The 19,909-nt window shown below is 39.1% G+C and overlaps 5 protein-coding genes across 8 annotated transcripts; 2 read left to right on the plus strand and 3 right to left on the minus strand.

Annotated features, from left to right (window-relative positions):
* Positions 1 to 620: 620 nt before the first annotated feature.
* On the minus strand, positions 621 to 2,648 carry LOC118435411. Of its 2 annotated transcripts, XM_035851436.1 has the most exons (3): positions 2,270 to 2,648; positions 1,768 to 2,194; positions 621 to 1,687 (listed from the first exon to the last, which is right to left on the minus strand). In XM_035851436.1, exons 1-3 carry the CDS (start codon positions 2,339 to 2,341, stop codon positions 1,659 to 1,661), a joined length of 528 nt encoding a protein of 175 aa, XP_035707329.1. In that variant the 5' UTR covers positions 2,342 to 2,648; the 3' UTR covers positions 621 to 1,658. The 2 variants fall into 2 exon arrangements, with proteins under 2 accessions (XP_035707329.1, XP_035707328.1); XM_035851435.1 differs by having other exon boundaries at positions 1,768 to 2,648.
* A 260-nt stretch (positions 2,649 to 2,908) lies between these two features.
* On the plus strand, positions 2,909 to 12,567 carry LOC110848039 (Golgi-specific brefeldin A-resistance guanine nucleotide exchange factor 1). 3 transcript variants are annotated; one of them, XM_022095124.2, is made up of 13 exons: positions 2,909 to 3,192; positions 3,289 to 3,625; positions 3,693 to 4,386; positions 4,460 to 5,644; positions 5,729 to 6,271; positions 6,355 to 7,243; positions 7,311 to 7,437; positions 7,520 to 7,622; positions 7,688 to 7,957; positions 8,025 to 8,361; positions 10,767 to 10,986; positions 11,054 to 11,381; positions 11,455 to 12,567. In XM_022095124.2, exons 2-13 carry the CDS (start codon positions 3,374 to 3,376, stop codon positions 12,150 to 12,152), a joined length of 5,646 nt encoding a protein of 1,881 aa, XP_021950816.1. In that variant the 5' UTR covers positions 2,909 to 3,192; positions 3,289 to 3,373; the 3' UTR covers positions 12,153 to 12,567. The 3 variants fall into 3 exon arrangements, with proteins under 3 accessions (XP_021950816.1, XP_021950817.1, XP_021950818.1); XM_022095125.2 differs by having other exon boundaries at positions 2,909 to 3,187; XM_022095126.2 differs by having other exon boundaries at positions 2,909 to 3,149.
* On the minus strand, positions 8,358 to 10,530 carry LOC110848041. Its single transcript, XM_022095128.2, has 4 exons — positions 10,180 to 10,530; positions 9,721 to 10,106; positions 9,376 to 9,654; positions 8,358 to 9,306 (listed from the first exon to the last, which is right to left on the minus strand). Exons 1-4 carry the CDS (start codon positions 10,433 to 10,435, stop codon positions 8,530 to 8,532), a joined length of 1,698 nt encoding a protein of 565 aa, XP_021950820.1. The 5' UTR covers positions 10,436 to 10,530; the 3' UTR covers positions 8,358 to 8,529.
* Positions 12,568 to 13,709: 1,142 nt separating the features above from the next.
* Positions 13,710 to 16,817, plus strand: LOC110849202 (transcription initiation factor TFIID subunit 5). The gene is made up of 7 exons (XM_022096579.2): positions 13,710 to 13,886; positions 13,992 to 14,270; positions 14,369 to 14,551; positions 14,637 to 14,871; positions 14,947 to 15,556; positions 15,634 to 16,050; positions 16,128 to 16,817. The coding sequence occupies exons 2-7, from the start codon at positions 14,028 to 14,030 to the stop codon at positions 16,696 to 16,698; spliced, it is 2,259 nt and encodes a 752-aa protein (XP_021952271.1). The 5' UTR covers positions 13,710 to 13,886; positions 13,992 to 14,027; the 3' UTR covers positions 16,699 to 16,817.
* A 38-nt stretch (positions 16,818 to 16,855) lies between these two features.
* Positions 16,856 to 19,883, minus strand: LOC118435311 (adenylate kinase 9-like). Its single transcript, XM_035851183.1, has 13 exons — positions 19,705 to 19,883; positions 19,532 to 19,628; positions 19,441 to 19,469; positions 19,329 to 19,373; positions 19,171 to 19,224; positions 18,849 to 18,999; positions 18,621 to 18,782; positions 18,476 to 18,562; positions 18,282 to 18,415; positions 17,848 to 18,211; positions 17,624 to 17,789; positions 17,382 to 17,535; positions 16,856 to 17,310 (listed from the first exon to the last, which is right to left on the minus strand). The coding sequence occupies exons 1-13, from the start codon at positions 19,766 to 19,768 to the stop codon at positions 16,877 to 16,879; spliced, it is 1,941 nt and encodes a 646-aa protein (XP_035707076.1). The 5' UTR covers positions 19,769 to 19,883; the 3' UTR covers positions 16,856 to 16,876.
* Positions 19,884 to 19,909: the final 26 nt, after the last annotated feature.

A 19,909-nucleotide genomic window follows, 5' to 3' on the forward strand; every position in this document is an offset into this window, starting at 1 on the left:
GTCGGCTTGATTAGAGCGAATAATTAACCCTGCATCCCTGCAACCTTAACATACTTGCAAGTACAATTCTTTATTATGATTTGAAAAGTATGAGTTAATATTTTTATTGTTTCAAAGATTTTGAATATATACTTTTTTTTCTTGGGTGGTGTGGTTGTGGGATTGATGTAACAATTGTGACTTGGAGATCAGATCACAGTCGACGAGTCGAGGAATTAGCACTTTTGATTATATTTTACACCTTCTGACGATTTATTGTCACGATATGTGCGTTCTTGTGAGTTCTTTCTTTTACATATTCAAATTTATTTATTCACAAGTAAAAAGCTGATTAGGTTATCGTAGGTACGTGAATTGTTGGATTACTGTTATGCAATATATTTGTACTCGATGTAGTAATTTAGGCTTTAATGAGTTAGCAATGCGTTTGAAGTGATTGATTAATTGCGACATGCATGTCGATCTCGGTATTTATTTAGTGGAATTAAATATGACTGCAGTAATAAAGGGAGGCTACATATGCATGTATTTAAAGAATTATTGTGAGAGACGATGAGTTGCCAAAATTGCTATTAGTAGGATGAGGGGAAACACTAAAAATATGAAAATACTATTATGCAATGAATTAGTTATGCATGTAATAATTAGATAAAATTAGCTTTAGTGCGATATGGTAAATATATTGCGTTTCAAGTCTGAACTTAGTTATTCACAGCACAATTGTCATTGAGTTCAATGAAAGATTGCAAATATCACAGCTACGTGAAAAATTTCGTGTAATAGAAATCTGTTAGATCAGAATTTGCATAAGTACTCCAGAAGTTTGTAGAAACAAGTGTTACAATTAAACTGAAGGCTCACTTAAATTAGCGTTGAAATTGAAATGGCTAATAGAAAAGTTTTACTGTATGTGCAGTAATAAAGCAGATCAAGGAGATTTTTATAATTATGTGTGTAATACTAAAGTACTAAAGACTACGTTTATCTCGAATCTCATCATCAGATAGTCGTCATTAGTATATTTCTTTAGATGAAAACCTCAGCCAGAGAAATAGAAAAAAAATCAAAGGAGTCTTGATTTGAGAATAAGAATTTCTTACTTTAATGAGAAATTCTGTTAAGAATACTTCTTTCAGACTGTAACTTAAGCCAAGTCACGGAAGTAAACTGGATACAAGTTCAGGAGAACGGTTCCAGAATTAAATTTTGAATAGGAATAGTTTCCGTCGAATACCTGCGTATCTATTTCACGTCATTTTTTCTGAATAAAAATTACGCTGGCATAATACCTATTCAATAAAAGAGCACTTACGCGCATACATATTTTCAAAACACGTTAAATTTGATTTGTACATTTTAAAGAAATTGAAAGTGTCCAATTAGAACTGCTTTGAATCTGATCGTTGGTTTAAATATTTACACGAGCAATTTTAATTTTACATGCTTTAGGAAAAATGAGGCATTGAAAGTAAAGCAACGCAATTCGAAAATCAATCAAATCAAGCAAATTAATTATACATTTATACATATTTAGAACATGCAGATTATAATTATTGAGCATTTCACAATGCATAAATGTTCTGATATGTATGCACTATTAACGAATATAATTTTCAAAGTAGAAATATGTGTATAAAACAGACGAATAAATGGATAAATTATGCTGGTGGGGGTGCTGGAGTGCCTGCTGTAAAGAAAAATAGAAAAAATATTTAACATTTCGAAATCTTAATCGATAAACTTTCAACATTTAAAACAATTATGCACCAGCAGGAGGAGCAGGAGCCGTCGCATTTCCATCCGTTGTGTTCCCCTTAGGATACAATTCGGGATGTTCAAACTTATGCTTGAGTTCAAAATATCCAGGGTTGAGTTCCTTAATCGTTAGCGTCGTATTGCCTTCCGTCTTGTTCATAATCATTCGGCTGAAACGTTCCTGTGGTTCCACTTCGTCCTCGTACCCTTCCACCGCGTGGTCATCCAGGGGACTTCTCTTCCATCGGGATATGTGGACTTCTTCCGGGTAGTCTAAATCGTCTTCAAGGCCATTTCCCTCCGACTTGGGAGGAAGTTGCTCCCTTTGTTCTTTTAGCAGTTGTTTCTCCTGGTCTGAGAGAAACTTGTCAACATTTTTCGCAGAAAAAGATTCTGCTGTTGGATGAGAAATCCAATCCCAGAATTCGGAAAGGTTTAGCTGCTTAATGTACATATTTGTTAAAAATGTGTAATATTTTATGCACCAATTGAACATTAATTTGACCCTGCTTACCGTCTCCACTTGAACTAGAGCCACGGAAAGCAAGAACGCCACAGTGCTGCAAATGACCACTGACCTACGCATGATGGGATAGAAATATATATCAATGAAATTACAAGATATTGCAGCAAATTAACCCCGTCTTACGAACATATTACAATTATTATTTTAAGATTACAATCAATTACTGGGTAATAAAATGACATCATCAAATGACAAAGAGCAAGGACTTTGACTTTACGAAGGTCTCATAATTATGAAGCCTTGATATTTTATAAAACAATGTAAACTTCGAAACTGGAGGATTCCTGCATTAAATCGACTTCAAACATTCCGTCAAATATTGATTTATTATAAATGACTATAATACAAAATAATTTAAACGTTTGACGTCAACTAACTAAGTAAACTTAATTCTAATAAATAATTTAATTCTGATAAATAAATCATTATGCATAGACGTGAATATGGTAATTATTGCTTCATTTATTTACATAATACCCGACATTTTGCGGAAATTGGAGGAGAAAGCTCATGAATTCATACAAAGTCCATAGATCTTCATTAAGCGAACGTGTAATAACACGCGTACTAAAGGAACGTGCAGATTTTTAGATGGTGATGGTGGTGGTATGGTGCGGGTATTTGACCATTTGATCAATATTGCTGTCTGGTACACGTCACTCCACTCGCTCGACTTTACTTGCCAAGGTAAAAAAGATTAAAGATAAAATTTGTGCACAAAGTGGATGTGCAATTAGTTAATTGGGCAGGGAATTTACCCAGTATTAGATTAACTCGTCCGCTAATAAACGTGGCCAACGGGGCGAGGAAAAGGTGCAATTTCAAGTGGATTTTTGGGCAAAGAAAGTGTCAGGAACAAAACCAGCTGGTTTGTGTTTTTTTATCATTTTTATTTAATTAAAGGAGGTGAGGTTAGTAATTATTAATTCATTAGTGACTTCTTGAATGATAATTGTGGGTATGGTTCAAAGTTGATTCATGACATTTGCCTGTTGCATATTGTTTAGGAGTTGGTCCGGACGATGTGAAATTGATGTCCATATTTTATGAAGAACAAATTCTAACACACATAACAGGACTAATTTGGTTACAATGACGTCCTTACACAATGTGGAGTCTGCTCCAGCCTGTCTTTCTCAAGTCTCAACAACAACAGCCGTTTCGTCGTCGGGAATTAGTAATAATAATTCTCACGACCGTTCAGCTTCCGGTGCAGTCATAGTGTCCCCATTTTGGGGAAGATGTACCATGTCGAATCGCCAAGTGTACATTTTGAAGGGGGAAATCTCCCTGTTAACAGCCAGCCTGAGACGGACACCGCAACAGAGGTGGTCGTCACAACAGGTAAGTTACTTGACTTGTACCGATTTGACAGGGTGATGTTTTAAGTAATTGCTAATTTGTGCTACAGGATTTGAAGGGAGACTTTCCTCTTGTCAAACAACTCCAAGCCTTGAAAGAATCCCTTAATATTAACACAAAAGCAGCCCTCAGCAAAATTTCTCAAGATGCAAACTACTTTCTCGTCCCATTTTTAGACATAATCAGGTCTGAAGACACCTCCGGTCCCGTCACAGCTTTGGCTTTGTCTGCAATAGAGAAGTTCATCCTCAACGACCTCGTCAACGAAGGGAATGGAGGGACGAGTGCCGCCGAAGCCATCACTGACGCCGTGATTCACGCCCATTTCGTGTCGACTGATTCGTCCTCAGATGAAATAGTGCTGATGAAAATTCTCCAAGTTTTGCATCGACTATTCGTCTGTCCCTTGGGGGCCTTGTTATCCAACGAGAGTGTTTGTGAGTTAATGCAAAGTTGTTTTAGAATGTGCTTTATAGAACGCGCAAATGAGTTGTTGAGAAAATCGGCGGAAACTGCGTTAAACGATATGGTTCGATTGCTGTTCATGAGGGTGAAAGAGTTCCCCGTCAGTACTGGTAAAAAGACCAAGATTTTAGACCCCACACTAGAATTGGCCGTAGAAGTAGCTAGGGAAGAAACGAACAAAACGGAAGATTCGAATATTGACCCCGTCGTGGCAACCCCGTCAACAGAGTCGGAGCCTTCAGAAACACCAAATATTGTTCACACACAAGTGCCAGCAGGTATGTATATACATGATTAAATTATTTTACTAATTTCATTATACGAACGATAATTGCTATTTTCAATTCTCAGATGGTGGAGAGAACAACATTGAACAAGTCGAAACCATCACTCCCTCTGAAGGAAATAATGCCAGTTTACAAAATTCCAGTAGTGATATCCACACTCCTGAACCGCCAGTTCCAAGTACTACTACTAGCCAAATTCCCGTCATTAACATTGTGCACCCCACCCCCACTCAAGACTCCAACAATAGAAACATGAATCCAAACGTGGTAGAATTTAAAAACAAACGAGGTATCCGATTCACCACAGCATCCGACAAGTCACTCGAGAAAATCGAAGAGGTTGAAGCAGATAATTCCCAACAACATCATGGTGCTGACACTGGTGAAGAACCACTATTAAAACAAATGAACACACCATACGGAATCCCTTGCGTGAGAGAACTGGTCCGTTTTCTGGTCAGCTTGATTAATCCGCACGAAAAGCAAAATTCTGAAACAATGATCCACCTTGGACTAAAACTACTCCTTATCGCCGTAGAATCAGACATGGAAGCCATCGCGATGCACCCACCACTTCAAGCCATTTTTAAGAATGAACTCGTCAAAAACTTGATCGCTCTACTTTCCTATAATTCTCCCAATAACAACGGGTCCATCATCCTCCTTACCGTGTTAAGAATTCTGTTCATCATTTTCGACAGCATGAGAATGGACATGAAATACCAACTCGAAGTCTTTATCACCCGCTTGATGGAAATTATCGGAGATGGACAACAGAACCCAATAAATATTAACCAAAACCAACAAAGTAGGTGGATGTATGAACAGAGAGAGCTTGCCTTGGATTATTTAACCCAGTTGTGGAAGCTACCCACTTTCGTGACAGAATTATACTTGAACTACGATTGTGACCTATTTTGTTCCAATTTATTTGAGGACTTGACTAAACTCCTGTCCAAGAATGCATTCCCCATGCAAACGGGAATCAATTCCATCCATCTCCTCTGCCTTGAAGGCCTCGCATCAATTTTGGATGGTATCGAGTCACATTGTACGACTCGACTGAATTCGACGAGTAGTGGGGTCAATACGTCGTCATCTTCCTCATCAGATGAGTCAAACTCATCAGTATTTTATCACGACTATGAGCCAGGTGAAGTCAAGTTGGAGAAATCTGACGAGTCTGGACAACTTCCAACCCATGAGCAGTTGATGGCGATCAGACATAAAAAGAAATTATATCACACGGGTAAGGAAATAATTCTTTAACAATGATGCGTAAATGGATGTGTGTTGGAAAATTATTAACTTCAAACTATTTGTGGTATTTCAGGAAGTGATCAATTTAATCAGAATGCTAGCAAAGGAATAGCATTTCTTCAAACGAACGGAATTCTCTCCACCCCTCTCGATCCTGCCGAAGTAGCCCAATTCCTTCGTGATAATCCCCTCCTCGACAAGAAGACTATCGGTGACTACATTTCGGCCTTAAAACGAGGCGACATTCTTCGGGAATTCGTCAAAGCCTTTGATTTTAAAGGAACCCGGATTGATGAAGCACTGCGACTATTTCTCGAAACGTTCCGCTTGCCTGGCGAATCTCCCCTAATTTCCAACATATTAGAAAATTTCGCCGAAGTTTGGACTTGCGCAAATGATAACCCATTCGTAAACGTTGATGCCGCGTACACTCTCAGCTACGCTGTTATCATGTTGAATGTGGATCAGCACAATACGAACGTGAAAGCTCAGTGTATGACGTGGGAACAGTTCAAAAAGAATTTAAAAGGGGTCAATGGTGGACAAGAATTCGATCCCGAGATGTTAAATCAGATCTACAATGCTATCAAGTCGGACGAAATTGTTATGCCTGCTGGTAAGTCCATACAAAATTATTATAAATCGATAACTTCGTAATAGACATTTATTTCACGAAGAGTATTTTTAACTATAATTCAGAACATACGGGAGTCCTGAAGGAAAACTATTTATGGAAAATGCTTCTTCGACGAGGGTCCACCTCGAGGAGTAAATTTCTCTGCCCCAAAACGGACGAAGGTCTTTACGATCACGACCTATTCAGTTTATCCTGGGGCCCGATCGTTGCTGCGTTGTCATTCATCTTCGACAAAACTACCGACGCTGCCATTGTGAACAAGACCATTACAGGATTTCGTAAATGTGCTACCATCTCAGCTCACTACGGAATGTCAGACGTGTTCGACAATCTGGTCATCTCCCTCTGCAAGTTTACGACACTAATTAGTGGAAATCCCGACCTAGGGTCGAATATAAAGGCGCAGAATGCGTCCCACACCGTATTCCAGCTTGTTCATCGTCACGGAGGAATATTACGAGAAGGGTGGAAAAATTTTATCGATTGTCTCGTCTCGCTATTTAAGATGCAAACTCTGCCTAAAATGTTGACGGATGCGGAAGATTTTACAGAACCTAGTGGACGTGTTAGTCTCGTCCGGAATACGCAGACGGTGACACCCAGACCAGAAACTGGTCTATTTTCCAGCCTTTATTCATACATTGCTCTGAGCACGTCAGACAACTCGCCAGGAAGCAAGTCCAACCTAGATGAGGAAGAAGTAAAAAAGAAAACGGTTACCCTGATCCGTGAATGCCATCCAGAACTCTTGTTATCAGAGTCAAAGTTTCTTCCCTTGGACTCGTTAAATGAACTCATCAAGAATTTAATTTATGCCAGCCCCGTCCCTGAAAATAATTTGAGTCGCAGGAAGGACTATGATGAGGATTCTGTCGTCTTTGTATTAGAAGTTTTAATAAAAATCTGCATTCAGAATCGTGATCGTGTCATGGTCTTTTGGGATCCGTTAAGGTTAGTTCGTTTTATTTCAAATCCATCCCAAGCTTGTATTACACTACTGATCGTTGCTTGTTTTAAGGGAACACTTATTTTCCATGATTGTGGCGTCGGCAACGTGTGACATGCAATATTTATTGGAGAGGTCGACTGTAGGACTGCTCAGATTGGCATTGAGGTTGATGCGAAAAGAGGACATTTGTGGAATTGTGAGTAGTACTTACTTAGTATTAATTATTGGATGAAAATAACACTAATTGTACGATTGTTATTATTGTTATCCATTTTCAGGTCCTCCAAAGCTTGAAAATCCTCCTCTACTTGCGACCATCATCCATTATTCATCTAAGTCAACAAATTTCATTTGGACTTCATGAAATTCTAAAAACGACAGGTGGGAAATTTGGCTTTGTTGGTTACGTGGAATTTTATAAATACGTTGGTATTCTTGTTCTACAGCTGCAAACATTCACACGACGGAGGATTGGACAATTATATTTGCTCTATTGGAATACGTTGGAGCTGGGAAAGTTCCATCTGGACCTCTGACCGCTGTTTCAGTCGATGTTGCTCCTCCTTCTCAACCACAACTACAACCCTCTGGTTCTGATTCAGCCATAAACAACTCCACGTTAAAATCCTTAGGGGGATCAGGACTTCAACATTCACAATCCCAAGATCCTATCGCGATTCCACTGTCGACAGAGTATAGCTCAGGATCGGATAGAGGTATAATCAATTCATTTATCAATTGGAGCAAAGATAATATAGATTTGACTCATCCATTTCGTTGCAGGATACACGTCTGACTCCGAGCTTGAAATAAGGTCCACCGCTTCAAATGAGCACCGACTTTCGGGCGTTTCTCCAGCGCAAAGTTGGATCCTATTGACTCACTCTCAAACCCCCGAGGACACGCCTTTAGTCACACCGCCATCCTCATCGCCATCAAAAGTTGCCAAAACTCTGGTTCAAGAGCGACAACAAATTAATTTCACTCCAGATCCAAAAGCGTTGATGAAGAGTTGTGAAACTCTAAGTTTCCTCGTTAGAGATGCTGCTCACATCACACCAGATAATTTTACAATTTGTGTCGCTGCTATTAAAAGTTTTGTAGACGCTTGCCTCGGAAGGTAAGTAAAATTTTATTCAATTGAAAAATTAACTTTATGTACATCTCTCTTATTAAGCCAAATAATTGAATCATCAAAAACAAATCTAAAATTCAATTCAGATAACATCCACCAACAAATTCATTTATTAATATAATAGTTTAACATCAAATAGTTTAACAAGTGCTCTTAAGTCCAATTAATAACAAGTTTCTCGTAAACCTTCTTCTGAACACCCTCCTTTTTCATCTTATCGGTATCTAAAACCTGTCGCTTCTTCTCCCCAACCCCTACCGTCTTAAATATCGGAACCATAAAATCCACTTCTTTCGGAACAGTTTTGAGCTTATCTTTCTTTACAACAATCTTTTTACCCGTCATCATAACAATAAAATCTTTAAAAATATCCTCATCCCAGTCATGATCAAAATGGGTGAATTTTTCAGCTAAAGTGTAAACATCGTGACCACCTACTGTCTTCATTCCCAACATATTAGCGACGAGAACCCCCTTGTGGCCTAACGTCTCCACCTCCAGCGACTTTTTCAAACTCTCTTCTGCTGTGAACGTGGTGGGGTCGGCTTGAAACACATTGTGCCTGTTCTCGGGGTCGATCCCCGCCATGGTGGTGGATTTTGCGCGTTGGTGACTACTGGATCCTTTCATAACAAACATACACTTCTCTGCATGATTTTCCCCGAATCGATAACCACCCTCTTTATTACCCCCCACATACACGTACGGGAGCTTTTTCTTGAAATTTGTGGGAAGATGAGGTGAATTTGCGAAATTAAGGGAGTTGTTGTCATCCCTAATTTCGAAACCCATGTTGTTTAATGCCAATGTTTTATTCACTTCATCCAAGTTTCCAGACTTTGTGGAGATGTCACAATTTATGAACTTGATCTGCTCTGCTGGTTTTGTAGCGACAGAGTTGTGAAATGACACCATGAGAGACATTAGAATCTGGGGGGGAACAAAATGTTATATTTATTTGATAATTGAATTGAGGAATTTTTCAGAAATATCACATACCCCTAAACTTTGAAACTTCCTCGTGCTTTCCTCGGAGACATATTCCCAACATTTCTCTATTACAAACCACGCAGTAGGAAATTTGGCGAGGTATTGGCCGATTGCGAAATCGGCGTACTGCGCTCCTCGTAGACATAAATTTAATCGGAGATCAGTGAACTGTTCCTTCCTCAGTGCCGGCTGAACGAAGGTCATGTTCACCTTGTCCAAATTGGCCACGTCCCTAATCATCAAAATCTCCCTTTTCACTGTGTTGTGCTTGTAGCAATGTCCGTCCAACTATAAATATTATAATTTTATAATTAGAGATGATTTCAACAAAATAATGACAAAATAATGACCTACATGAGTCTTCTCATCACAATTTTCCACCCTGCATTTGGAAAATGAGGCGTTCCATCCAAATTTCTCTCCCTCCTTCTTGACTTTATAAAACAATCTCCCCCCAACATACTTCACTCCCACTGGTTGATTTTCGTGAAAAAACGTTACACTGGGTGGAGACGCCGCTTTCCATGGGTCACTCTTCTCAAACTTTTTGAAATGTTTATTCCATAATTCCATGAGATCCTTGTACTCGGCAGTTGACTCGAAAGTCTCGAAGGTGAACTCAATCAAGGGATATTTCTCCTGGAGGTGGTTAAAAATTTGTTTTCGTACTGTGAAGAGGGTAGATTGGGTGTGTCGGCTCGGTGTGGGCAAAATAGCGGATGAGGAGGGGGTGGGTGGACCTACAAGTTAAATTATTTATATATATTAATTTGAGGAATTGCATAATCAGAAGAGGATGAGGACAACCATTACCCTCGCTATACAAATTCTCAAACTCTTCCTGCGAGTTGAGAAATCCAACCTCATCGTCATCACTCAAAATGACCCTGCTTCTCCAATCAACCGAAGTTTCCCGTTGTGGTGGGGTGACCTTGACGGAAGGTTTTGCTTTCTTCACGGGGGGTTGTTCTGCTGGCGAGGGAGGAGGAGAGTCAACGGTGCTGCTGGTACAGGCAGTAGTAGTTGAGGTCGAGGGGGTGGCGCTTAGCCGAATCACGAATTGATCCATAATTAAAACTGACTGTGAAACTAACTAAGTTTATATTTTTATGTGGAGAGAAAAATTCAGAAACTCCGACAATGTGATTGAGAGTATTTGAGAGAAGATGAAGGAGTTTGTATGAAGTGGGAAAACAGTGAAAGCGGGGTACCTTGACATTTCCGAAGGTTACATTGTGGCAAAATGAAGAAGAGAAAGTGCTATCAGTTTGCCTCGTGCATTTGCCTTAAGCTTATACGTATACCAAGCTTATCCTTGTATATGTGTATCCTATGTATAACTGAGAATTTATATTATTGTGTGCTTGCTACTTTTAATTTAAAAATTTAAATTTCATTAGAGGCACCCTAAAAATTATTGGAAGCAAGTCACGAACCATGGTGGATGGAAATGTAACTCGGAAAATGAAACGTGGAAAGAAGCAGTCATCTGGAGGAAGCGATAGTCTTCCAAGAAGTAAATCATTCCCCTCGTCACATGGAAATAATGCATATGATGGTGACTACGAAAGCGACCCGGAAGCGGATCAAGCAGCCGCTAGTCAACACGTATCAATTCAGGTAGTATTATCATCTTATCCTTGAAATTGATACAAATTTTGAATTTGCATTTTTATCTCTACAATAGCTACTGGACCTCCTTCACACCTTACACACACGAGCATCCCAAATCTTCCAATGGTGGCAGAAGGAAAACATTTTCTCCACCACTGAATCAATTTGGACCCTTAGTTGGAAACCTCTCTTGCAAACCATCGCCACTCTTTGTGCCGACAGCCGGAAACAGATTCGAACCACAGCAATTGCCTACTTACAACGAGCCCTATTGGTTCACGACCTTCAACAGCTCTCTCCAGCCGAATGGTGCTCCTGTTTCAGCGAAGTCTTGTTCCCGTTAATGTCTCGACTTCTGGAACCATTAAATCCAATGGATCCTCAAGGAATGGAGGAGACTCGTACGTTACATTTTGAATAAAATAATTAATTAATGATTTTATTAATTAACATGAAGATTCTAATAAATTTCAGGAATGCGTGCTGCAACTTTACTCTGTAAAGTTTTTCTTCAACATTTGACCCCACTCCTGGGTCTCGAGAATTTCCCCTCCCTATGGATGGATATTCTTTCTTATATGGAAAAATATTTAAATTGTGATAAAAAGAGTGAACTCCTTACCGAGGCAATTCCCGAAAGTTTGAAAAATCTTCTACTTGTGATGGACACTGCTGGGGTATTTCACACACCGGAGGGCTACACCAAATTATGGGTTTTAACATGGGAGAAAATCGATTCGTTCCTGCCCAATCTTAGAGCTGAAATGTTTACTGTAGTCCACCCTACAAAACAACAGACTCATAATCAGCCCCCTCAACAACGTGCCAGCAGTCCCAAACCACCACATGAAAATGCCAGCCTTATGATCCCCCCGCCACAAAGTGCTGAATTGCCAGTATTTTTACAGTCACACAATCCAGACCCTCAGCCAGCACAGCCTGAATTACATCTTGTTACGTCGGCCACGCCAACCATTCCAATTCCGATGTCTTATCAGCATAATCATCATCATCCATCTGAACCACCCGGCTCTAATTCGCCATCTCCGCCACCTTCCATTTATAAAAATAGTCCTGAGTATACTTCCATTTGTTTTGGTGATGACGACTCTCCTCCAAGAACTGACAATCCAATTCCAACCACTAATCAACAACCTCCAGAATCAAGTTAATCTTAAATTAGCATATACTTTAGACAAATGACTTGTCCAAAACGGTTTAAAAATAATCAAATAATAAACTAAATCCGCAAAATTATATACATAAGCATGCATGCATATTTGTTCGCATTTAAGAATTTAAGAAATCTTTGCGGTAATTTTTTCGTCTTTTTCTACGCATGTCTTGATAATGAATTGCAGATAGCATTCGTAATATTGACAAATAGAGCCTAACTTTTCCTCGCTTTCCACTAAAACTTCCGTGTAATCCAATTAAAAGTGCTAGATATTTAGCACTTTCACACAACCTTGCATAGTTATACGAAATATATAAAAAATAAAATTTTGTTACTTAAATAGTATTATAGAATGCAATGTCAGATAGAATTAGAGTAAGTATAATAAAAACATGCAGCCTTAAATAATATTTAACCAGAATCAGGCTGAATTGTATATACATACTCGGACCATAAGTGCCCGTACATGCATTTCTGGTGATAAATCAAAAAGTATTAGAGCTATTTGCTACAAATTTTTATGGATGAACAAGGCACTAATATTGTTTGGAAATCATAACTCAGTTTTCAAGATTTCGTCCAGAGGCTTGTATGCAAGACATAACTCGTGACCGAAACTGCTCGCTCGCGGCACGCGCCGTTTTTACGAGATAAGTGCTCTACACTTTCGTTAGGATGACTTCAGGCCATCCACGCTTATGTGAGATTTAGAACATACTTGTATCTATAATTTTGACCACCGGTAATAATTTAGAGCACTAAGGTCTGCAGATGCTGAGGACCGTTCTTGGGATGAAAAAAAGGCAGCAAAATTCGTTCGAAGCCACTTTTGGACATTTTTTGCAGAATGGTCGCCAACCAGAGCATCTTGAAAAGTCCAATGTTGGTTATCCAAGCGTTCATAGTCCAGGGGATTAACTATTAGCTTTTGGAAACTCTGAAAATAAGTCTTGGGTTGAACTTGTACCCTTTGCGGCAAAAAACAGAGATTTGCTTTTTCCAGGCAACTGGCTCCTGTCAGATCCAGGGCGATAATTTCTGATTGACCTCTGCATACTAAATGGAATGTCAGGGTTCCGTAGAGCAAATATCTGGCAATTTTTTTCTATTAACTTTGTCTCTAAAGGCGAAAAGTCTGAAAACCTTTTCTCCTGAAAACGGCGCGTGCCGCGAGCGAGCAGTTTCTGTCACGAGTTATGTCTTGCGTACAAGCCCCTGGACAAAATCTTGAAAACTGAGTTATGATTTCCAAACAATATTAGTGCCTTGTTCATCCATAAAAATTTGTAGCAAATAGCTCTAATACTTTTTGATTTATCACCAGAAATGCATGTACGGGCACTTATGGTCCGAGTATGTACAATTTTTTGCCAAATCAACTCGTTTATTTCACTTTCATGTAAATTTGGACAAATTGCATAGAGTTTACTAAATTTTGTACAAAATTTGACCGTGATCAGACAGCGGACAGAAAATTCATGCATCCACAGAGCGTTGGAAAGTAAGTGAAAGCTGTGAGTGAAAGTGAAATGCTTCCGGTTGGGGTAACGTAAGACAGCGGTTGAAAACCAAATGCAGTCAAACATCAACATTCGTTCGGCGAGTGAATTTTATTTGACTGCAAATAATTTATTTTAAAGCAAATAAAATATTGTTAACTAATTACTAATTACCATTGTAATTCTGGGGGACGACAAAGATTCAAAAATTTGACCAAGGAAAAGATAAGGTAGGGAAGCCTTTGCACTAAAAAATTATAGAAGTTTATTTATTTTGCCATATTTCTATCTGCACATTTATTTAAATTGCTTATTTGTTTTGTTTTTTAATTTAGTTTTGTTATTTTTCTGCTTGTTTTGTACCCATACAAATGGAGGGTCAAGGGATGTATGATAACCGTGCCTCATCTGGATTTATGCCACATCAGCAGAATCAGCAACAAGTTCCAATGGACACGAGTAACTCAGCCGGACAGAATGGACTTCCTGTTCCTATCAGCGCAATTAAAACTGAGGATGGGGGGACAGTGGGTGGAAGTGGTGCCAGTGGTGAGAGGTCAGAGAAACAAGCGGTCATGGTTGTTCTTGGTTTCTTGAAGAAGCACAACTTCAAGGTAATGTTATTAACTATGCCGTGTTGAGTAACTCAATTTGAGTTACATTTTTATGGGTTTGTGGGTTTGTTGAAATTATGCTACTTCTTTATATTTAGCAAACTGAAGAATGGTTGAAGAAAGAAGCACAGATTACTGAATCAGAATCCAAAATGCTACCGTCTGACACAGATGTTCAAAGCGTTCTTTCGTCATATGCCAGCGACGAGAATCCAGACGAATATAGTTCATCGTACTTTCAATTAAAATCATTCATTGATTCATCGTTGGATACATACAAGGTGAGTTAATAATTTTGTTAATAAGTAAATTCAACTTTGTGATCAATTTTATGTATGTGTGTAAATAATTTCAATTTTTAACTAGTACGAAGTCGGACAAATTCTTTGGCCCGTGTTTGTCCATTTATATCTGGAACTCGTCTACAACTCTCACGAAGTGAAAGCGTCAACGTTCTTTTCTCGTTTTTCTAAGATGCAAGAAACGTTTTACGAGGCGGACCTTGTATCACTTGGGACAATCATGAAGAAAGAACACTTGATAAATTCTGAAAATCCGTTCAGAATCCTTAGCTCTAGTTTGACAGGAGTATCTAAACCAGGTATGTATGCATAAATCTATCAATCAGATACGATCTTGTCTTAACCTTGGAGGCTAATCATTTTACTTTGTATAGGAAATTCTGGAGTCTATGTTGTTCGAATGTCACGGGAAGCATTAAGTCTTCTAAAACGGTTTCTTCAAGAGAAACGTTTGAAGCTTATCCAAAATATTGTCCAAGATCGCATTTTTGTAGAAGTTTATGACGGAATCCCCCGAGGAAAAGCTGCAGCTCATGTCACGGCTGGGCACATCATGGGAGAAGCATTGCGACACGATAATAAGACCAAAGTTTATTACGGACTTTTGAAAGAACCTGACCTCCAGAATTTCCAAATGGACGAAGACGACGATGATGCAGGGACTGGTGGTGGCGGCGGAGATAAGGATTCACAAAGCAAAACTGCAGACTCCCAAAAGTCCGACGCTACAACGGGCACACCGGCAGGTACACAGAGTGAAAAGTCGAGTAAGAAGAAAAAGTCCAAGAAGGAGTGGATGACGAACAAGAAAGCAAAAAATGATCCGAACGCTCCTCCAATAACGAGGATGCCATTACCAGAATTAAGGGACATTGACAAGATTGAGAAGGCAAAAGCGCTGCGAGAATCTGCGAAACGAGTCACACTCAGCCCAGAGAGACTTCCATCAGTTTGTTTTTACACCGTTTTGAATGGAGATCAACAGTATGTCCAGCAATTAACAATTATTCTTTCTTGCTAATTATATTGAGTTTGGTCTTAATTATTTATTAAAATTGTAGAGTAACATTTATCAAATGGAGCGAAGACGGAACTCTGATGGGAGTTGGGTTTGCTTCCTCCATTATCCGAATTTGGTCTCTGACACCGGCCAAACTTAAGAAGTTGAAGCAAGCCACAGACTTGCAAGATATCGACAGAGAGGCGGATGACGTCCTGGTCCGAATGATGGATGACAGATCATCCGAGTCTGATCGCTACTTGAGAGGACATTCCGGAGCTGTTTATTCTCTCGACTTTTCCCCTGATAAACTTATGCTTCTCAGTTCTTCGGAGGATACAAGTATTCGTCTCTGGAGTTTATTGACATGGACATGTCTTGTAGTATATAAGGGGCACCTGTTTCCAGTTTGGAAAGCAGTATTTTCACCGCATGGGGGTTACTATTTCGCGTCGGCAGGACATGACCGGACGGCAAGGTAGGACTAATCTGATTGAACACTCCTTGAATACTTACTTAATGTTACTATCTGACTAAAAACGCATTGTGTCTCAGACTTTGGGCTACAGACACACCTCAACCACTCCGAGTGTTTGCTGGCCATTATTCAGACGTGACTACAATAGTATTTCATCCAAATTCCAATTATGTTGCGACGGGATCATCAGACCGAAGTGTCCGCCTCTGGGATTGTGTTTCTGGAAACTGTGTTCGACTCATGACAGGTCACAAAGGTTCCATCCAAACTCTTTGTTTCTCCACGGACGGCAGATTTTTAGTCTCAAGTGCAACCGATTCGAAAGTAATGATTTGGGACATGGCCAACGGTGGATTACTTACTATGCTGCACTCCCACAAAGCAAACGTATACTCGATAGCATTCAGTAAAGAGGGAAGCATTTTAGCCACGGCTGGCCTAGATAATTGTGTTCGACTTTGGGACTTCATGAAAATGATTGAAGACGTAATTTCGGAAGAGGGTGGGGCCACTATTCCACCAGATGTGAAGAAAATTTCGGGTGACAATTTACTTGTGGGAGAATTTTATACCAAGTCCACGTCCGTGTTCTCACTGCATTTTACCAGGAGGAATATTTTACTAGCTTCTGGACCATTCCAACATTAATTAACTCTTTTAAATAAATGAAATAGTTTTTCTAAGGATTACTTTACAATCTGAAAATTATAACATATAATGTAAATTAATTTATTACTACCATGAATAAGTTTTCATCTAACAATGTACCAGCATCAGTTTACGAATGAATGTCGTTTACATTATTTTGGGCAATTTCTTTATCAACTCACTTGGTGATCGTGGTCGGTTCGTTTGCATTTTCTTCGTCCAACATCATCATTTCTGAAACTCTTTTTCTCTGGAAGAAAATATTAAAAGCTTCTGCTTTATCCCTCTTTTCCGCCTCGTGCAGTTGGAATTTTATATTTTTGCATCGCATTTGAATTTCTTCAAAGGTGAATTTCACGTCTGCTCCGTCTCTGGTGAGAACAACGCCAGGAATCGTGGGTACGAGGACTTTCTCCTCAATCGGTAAAGACTCCAGCTTCATAAACTCGTCCAATTTAGTTCTCAACTTTTCTGGGATCATTTTTATCCGAGATCCGTAATGCTCTTCAAGGTCAGAATGAAACTTTTTCGAGTTGTTCTTTTGTTGCATCATTTCAAACATTGCGTTTCGGTATTTTTGTCGAATTTCGTATGGCGTGTTCATGTTTTGAGCTGTAAGTTAGAATTAATTTGGTGAGTTAGAAATATTGATCTACATACATCCGAAATTATTCTGCACTCACATTTAAAGTGGTAGCCCATGAATAGTGAGGCACATTTGTCCGGATTAACGAACGGTAATCTAGGTCGTTTTTCTCCTGCAAGTCGAATCACTTTCTTTATGTCGGTGAGGAGACATTTGTCAATGAGGTAACAGTACGGCGTGACTTTGTCGGTCTTAAAAAATCACAACGTACGCATGAAGTTATGAATTGGATACAATTATTTCATTATGTAATTGTAATATTTAGTTTATTAGAATTACTTGCAACGGAGCCGATTTTCTTGGTAATTTCGCCGGCAGAGTTTGATGCCAATATCTTTCAGGTTTCTTCATAAACTCCTTGACGTTGTCTTCATCCACAAAACAGTAGATCTTGTTGCGATAAGCGACACAGTATTTTGGGTTGCCTCGCTGAAGACCTTTGTACCTATAAATAATCAGTTATTCATCTGCATACACGCGAAATCTGTGTTGACTCTACTTACTGGCTGTCCGCATCAAAGTACATCACTGGGTCAAAGTCCTTGAAGCCTTGGTGACCCTTTAGATCCTCAAACTCTTGTACTGTTAGGGAACATGCCGTCGGCAGTTCTTTGGGAGGGATTTTTCCACTAGGAGGAAGATATTTGCTCGGATTGGCGAGAAACTTTTTAACGTTCTTGGCATTCGCTAATATGTAAACGTGCCCCTTGTACTCGACGACTTCGGAGAGATTTGTAAAACTTGTGACACGAATCAAATCATCATCCTCGTTGAGAGAGACTGGACAGTAGAATCCATACTCGGGGGACAAACGGTCTGGTATTTGAGATGTTAAGGGACACGTTCCTTCCAGAGTGCTGGGTTTTTCTGGGTATTTATCACACCGTAAAAAATATTGGTCACATTGTTATCATTTTGGGATGACGTACATACGTACCTAATAACACATTGGTCAGGTAGGTTTGCATCTGTTTCATGTTATCCTTCACCTTCGCTTCGGCCTTTTGATAGATCCATTCCTTGTTCTGAGTTCCGTCAATTTGTGTCGTGTTTTGTACTTCGTTCTGAAACCTGCACAATTCTATTCTTTAAAAGTATTGGGACGGAGATCGTGTAAAATATTAGGCGTACCAATCCAACGTGGTTTCTGATGCCGTGTTATACTTCATCGTGGCGTACTCCATTGCTGCATCTCCATCTTCCGGAAGGTCGACAAAACTACTTGACAAGAACATTAATTGTACTGCAGTATAATTTTATACAACTTATTGCTTACTCATATTCGGGATTTCTATTCCTTTTACAGCGTTCCTTCGCTTCCTGTGAGTCAATTTTTAACTCAATCACTGTCGACGGCACGACTCCTCGATACAACAGTTCTTGTAGTTCCTCCTCAATTAGAGGGTAGTCATCAAAAACGATTCCGTGGTATTGGGCCCTACATTCATTAAAGAATAGTTCCAACATTTTCATAACAGAAGAACATCAACTGATTTATGATTACTTTGGCTGTTGTAACACCAGGTCCAAAACTCTGTAAACCATAAACTTCGGGACGGTCTGCCCATCTCTGACGTAAGTCAAAATTTCTTCTGCAAGCGTCATGGGTTGTGGAGCTCCGGCGAGAGTGTTGGGTTCCAACTCGTGCAAAATATCTGAAAGAGAATTAACATAATTGCCGAGACTATTTTTTAGCAGTTACATAAACACGCAACCAAATGCGAATGGTTTCAAAAATGTGAATAACATGAAATGACTTCATAAAACAAGCGCTTTACTAATAATAATTCCATCCAATTAAATAGGTTATAATAATATTATCTTACCAGCAAATTGAGAGACGAACGAGTGTTTGAGGATACCTTCGATCATTTCAGGCCCTTTTGAAAAAATTTTGGAAAAATTACATACATAAGTGATGCTGGTACATGAAAACTTGACCCTTGTGTCATGAGATCAACGACATTTTATATAAGAAACCTACCCGAGATGTAAACCAATCCTAGTCTCTGGGCCAATTTTTTTGCGACTACGCATTTTAAGGAATGATAAAATGAGATTTATTTATTACAATCCGAGAAGTGAACATTACTTACGAGTCGTTTTTCCAGATTTTGGAGGACCTCTGTTAATCAACACGAATTAGAAAATATACAATTTTCTTACTATTATATGCAATACACCTACCGGATCACCACTACGGCAGGAACCGCATGCATGGGTGTTTCTTGGTTGATTATTTCCCAGCAATTGTTTTCGAAATAGTTTGCATTCTTTTCTCCAGCTAATAATTAATAAGTTTAGTAATTAATTAGCTTAGAATTTTAATCAAGAAATTTAAAATGTATAATAATTTGTACCGAGAAAGTATACATATCTGCGATAAACGATCGGGATTTTGGGAATATTGGCAACATTCCACATGTTCAGGGCAGTGTTACCTTTGAACAACTTTGGAAATAATAACAATCAGTAAATTTAAACTTCATAAATTGATCTGGACAATTATGTACCTCGACTGGACACCATCTCTGAAATCTGCTCAGATATAACCCATAGTTCAGC

The sequence above is a fragment of the Folsomia candida genome, unplaced genomic scaffold (assembly GCF_002217175.1).
Source record: "Folsomia candida strain VU population unplaced genomic scaffold, ASM221717v1 Fcan01_Sc004, whole genome shotgun sequence".
Classification (NCBI taxonomy): domain Eukaryota; kingdom Metazoa; phylum Arthropoda; class Collembola; order Entomobryomorpha; family Isotomidae; genus Folsomia; species Folsomia candida.

What these genes read in the sequence shown, in the direction of transcription:
- LOC118435411 (XM_035851435.1), bottom strand. Translation starts at nt 2,341, where the DNA reads ATGCGTAGGTCAGTGGTCATTTGCAGCACTGTGGCGTTCTTGCTTTCC. An exon ending in GGCTCCTGCTCCTCCTGCTG is followed by an intron (nt 1,688 to 1,767) that starts GTGCATAATTGT and finishes TTTTCTTTACAG; the next exon opens with CAGGCACTCCAGCACCCCCA.
- LOC110848039 (XM_022095124.2), top strand. Translation starts at nt 3,374, where the DNA reads ATGACGTCCTTACACAATGTGGAGTCTGCTCCAGCCTGTCTTTCTCAA. An exon ending in GTCTTTTGGGATCCGTTAAG is followed by an intron (nt 7,244 to 7,310) that starts GTTAGTTCGTTT and finishes GCTTGTTTTAAG; the next exon opens with GGAACACTTATTTTCCATGA. An exon ending in GTAGACGCTTGCCTCGGAAG is followed by an intron (nt 8,362 to 10,766) that starts GTAAGTAAAATT and finishes AAATTTCATTAG; the next exon opens with AGGCACCCTAAAAATTATTG.
- LOC110848041 (XM_022095128.2), bottom strand. Translation starts at nt 10,435, where the DNA reads ATGGATCAATTCGTGATTCGGCTAAGCGCCACCCCCTCGACCTCAACT. An exon ending in TGAGAATTTGTATAGCGAGG is followed by an intron (nt 10,107 to 10,179) that starts GTAATGGTTGTC and finishes TTTAACTTGTAG; the next exon opens with GTCCACCCACCCCCTCCTCA. An exon ending in GGAAGTTTCAAAGTTTAGGG is followed by an intron (nt 9,307 to 9,375) that starts GTATGTGATATT and finishes GTTCCCCCCCAG; the next exon opens with ATTCTAATGTCTCTCATGGT.
- LOC110849202 (XM_022096579.2), top strand. Translation starts at nt 14,028, where the DNA reads ATGGAGGGTCAAGGGATGTATGATAACCGTGCCTCATCTGGATTTATG. An exon ending in GACAGGAGTATCTAAACCAG is followed by an intron (nt 14,872 to 14,946) that starts GTATGTATGCAT and finishes TACTTTGTATAG; the next exon opens with GAAATTCTGGAGTCTATGTT. An exon ending in GGACATGACCGGACGGCAAG is followed by an intron (nt 16,051 to 16,127) that starts GTAGGACTAATC and finishes ATTGTGTCTCAG; the next exon opens with ACTTTGGGCTACAGACACAC.
- LOC118435311 (XM_035851183.1), bottom strand. Translation starts at nt 19,768, where the DNA reads ATGTGGAATGTTGCCAATATTCCCAAAATCCCGATCGTTTATCGCAGA. An exon ending in GTTCGTCTCTCAATTTGCTG is followed by an intron (nt 19,000 to 19,170) that starts GTAAGATAATAT and finishes ATTCTCTTTCAG; the next exon opens with ATATTTTGCACGAGTTGGAA. An exon ending in CCTGACCAATGTGTTATTAG is followed by an intron (nt 18,212 to 18,281) that starts GTACGTATGTAC and finishes ATAAATACCCAG; the next exon opens with AAAAACCCAGCACTCTGGAA.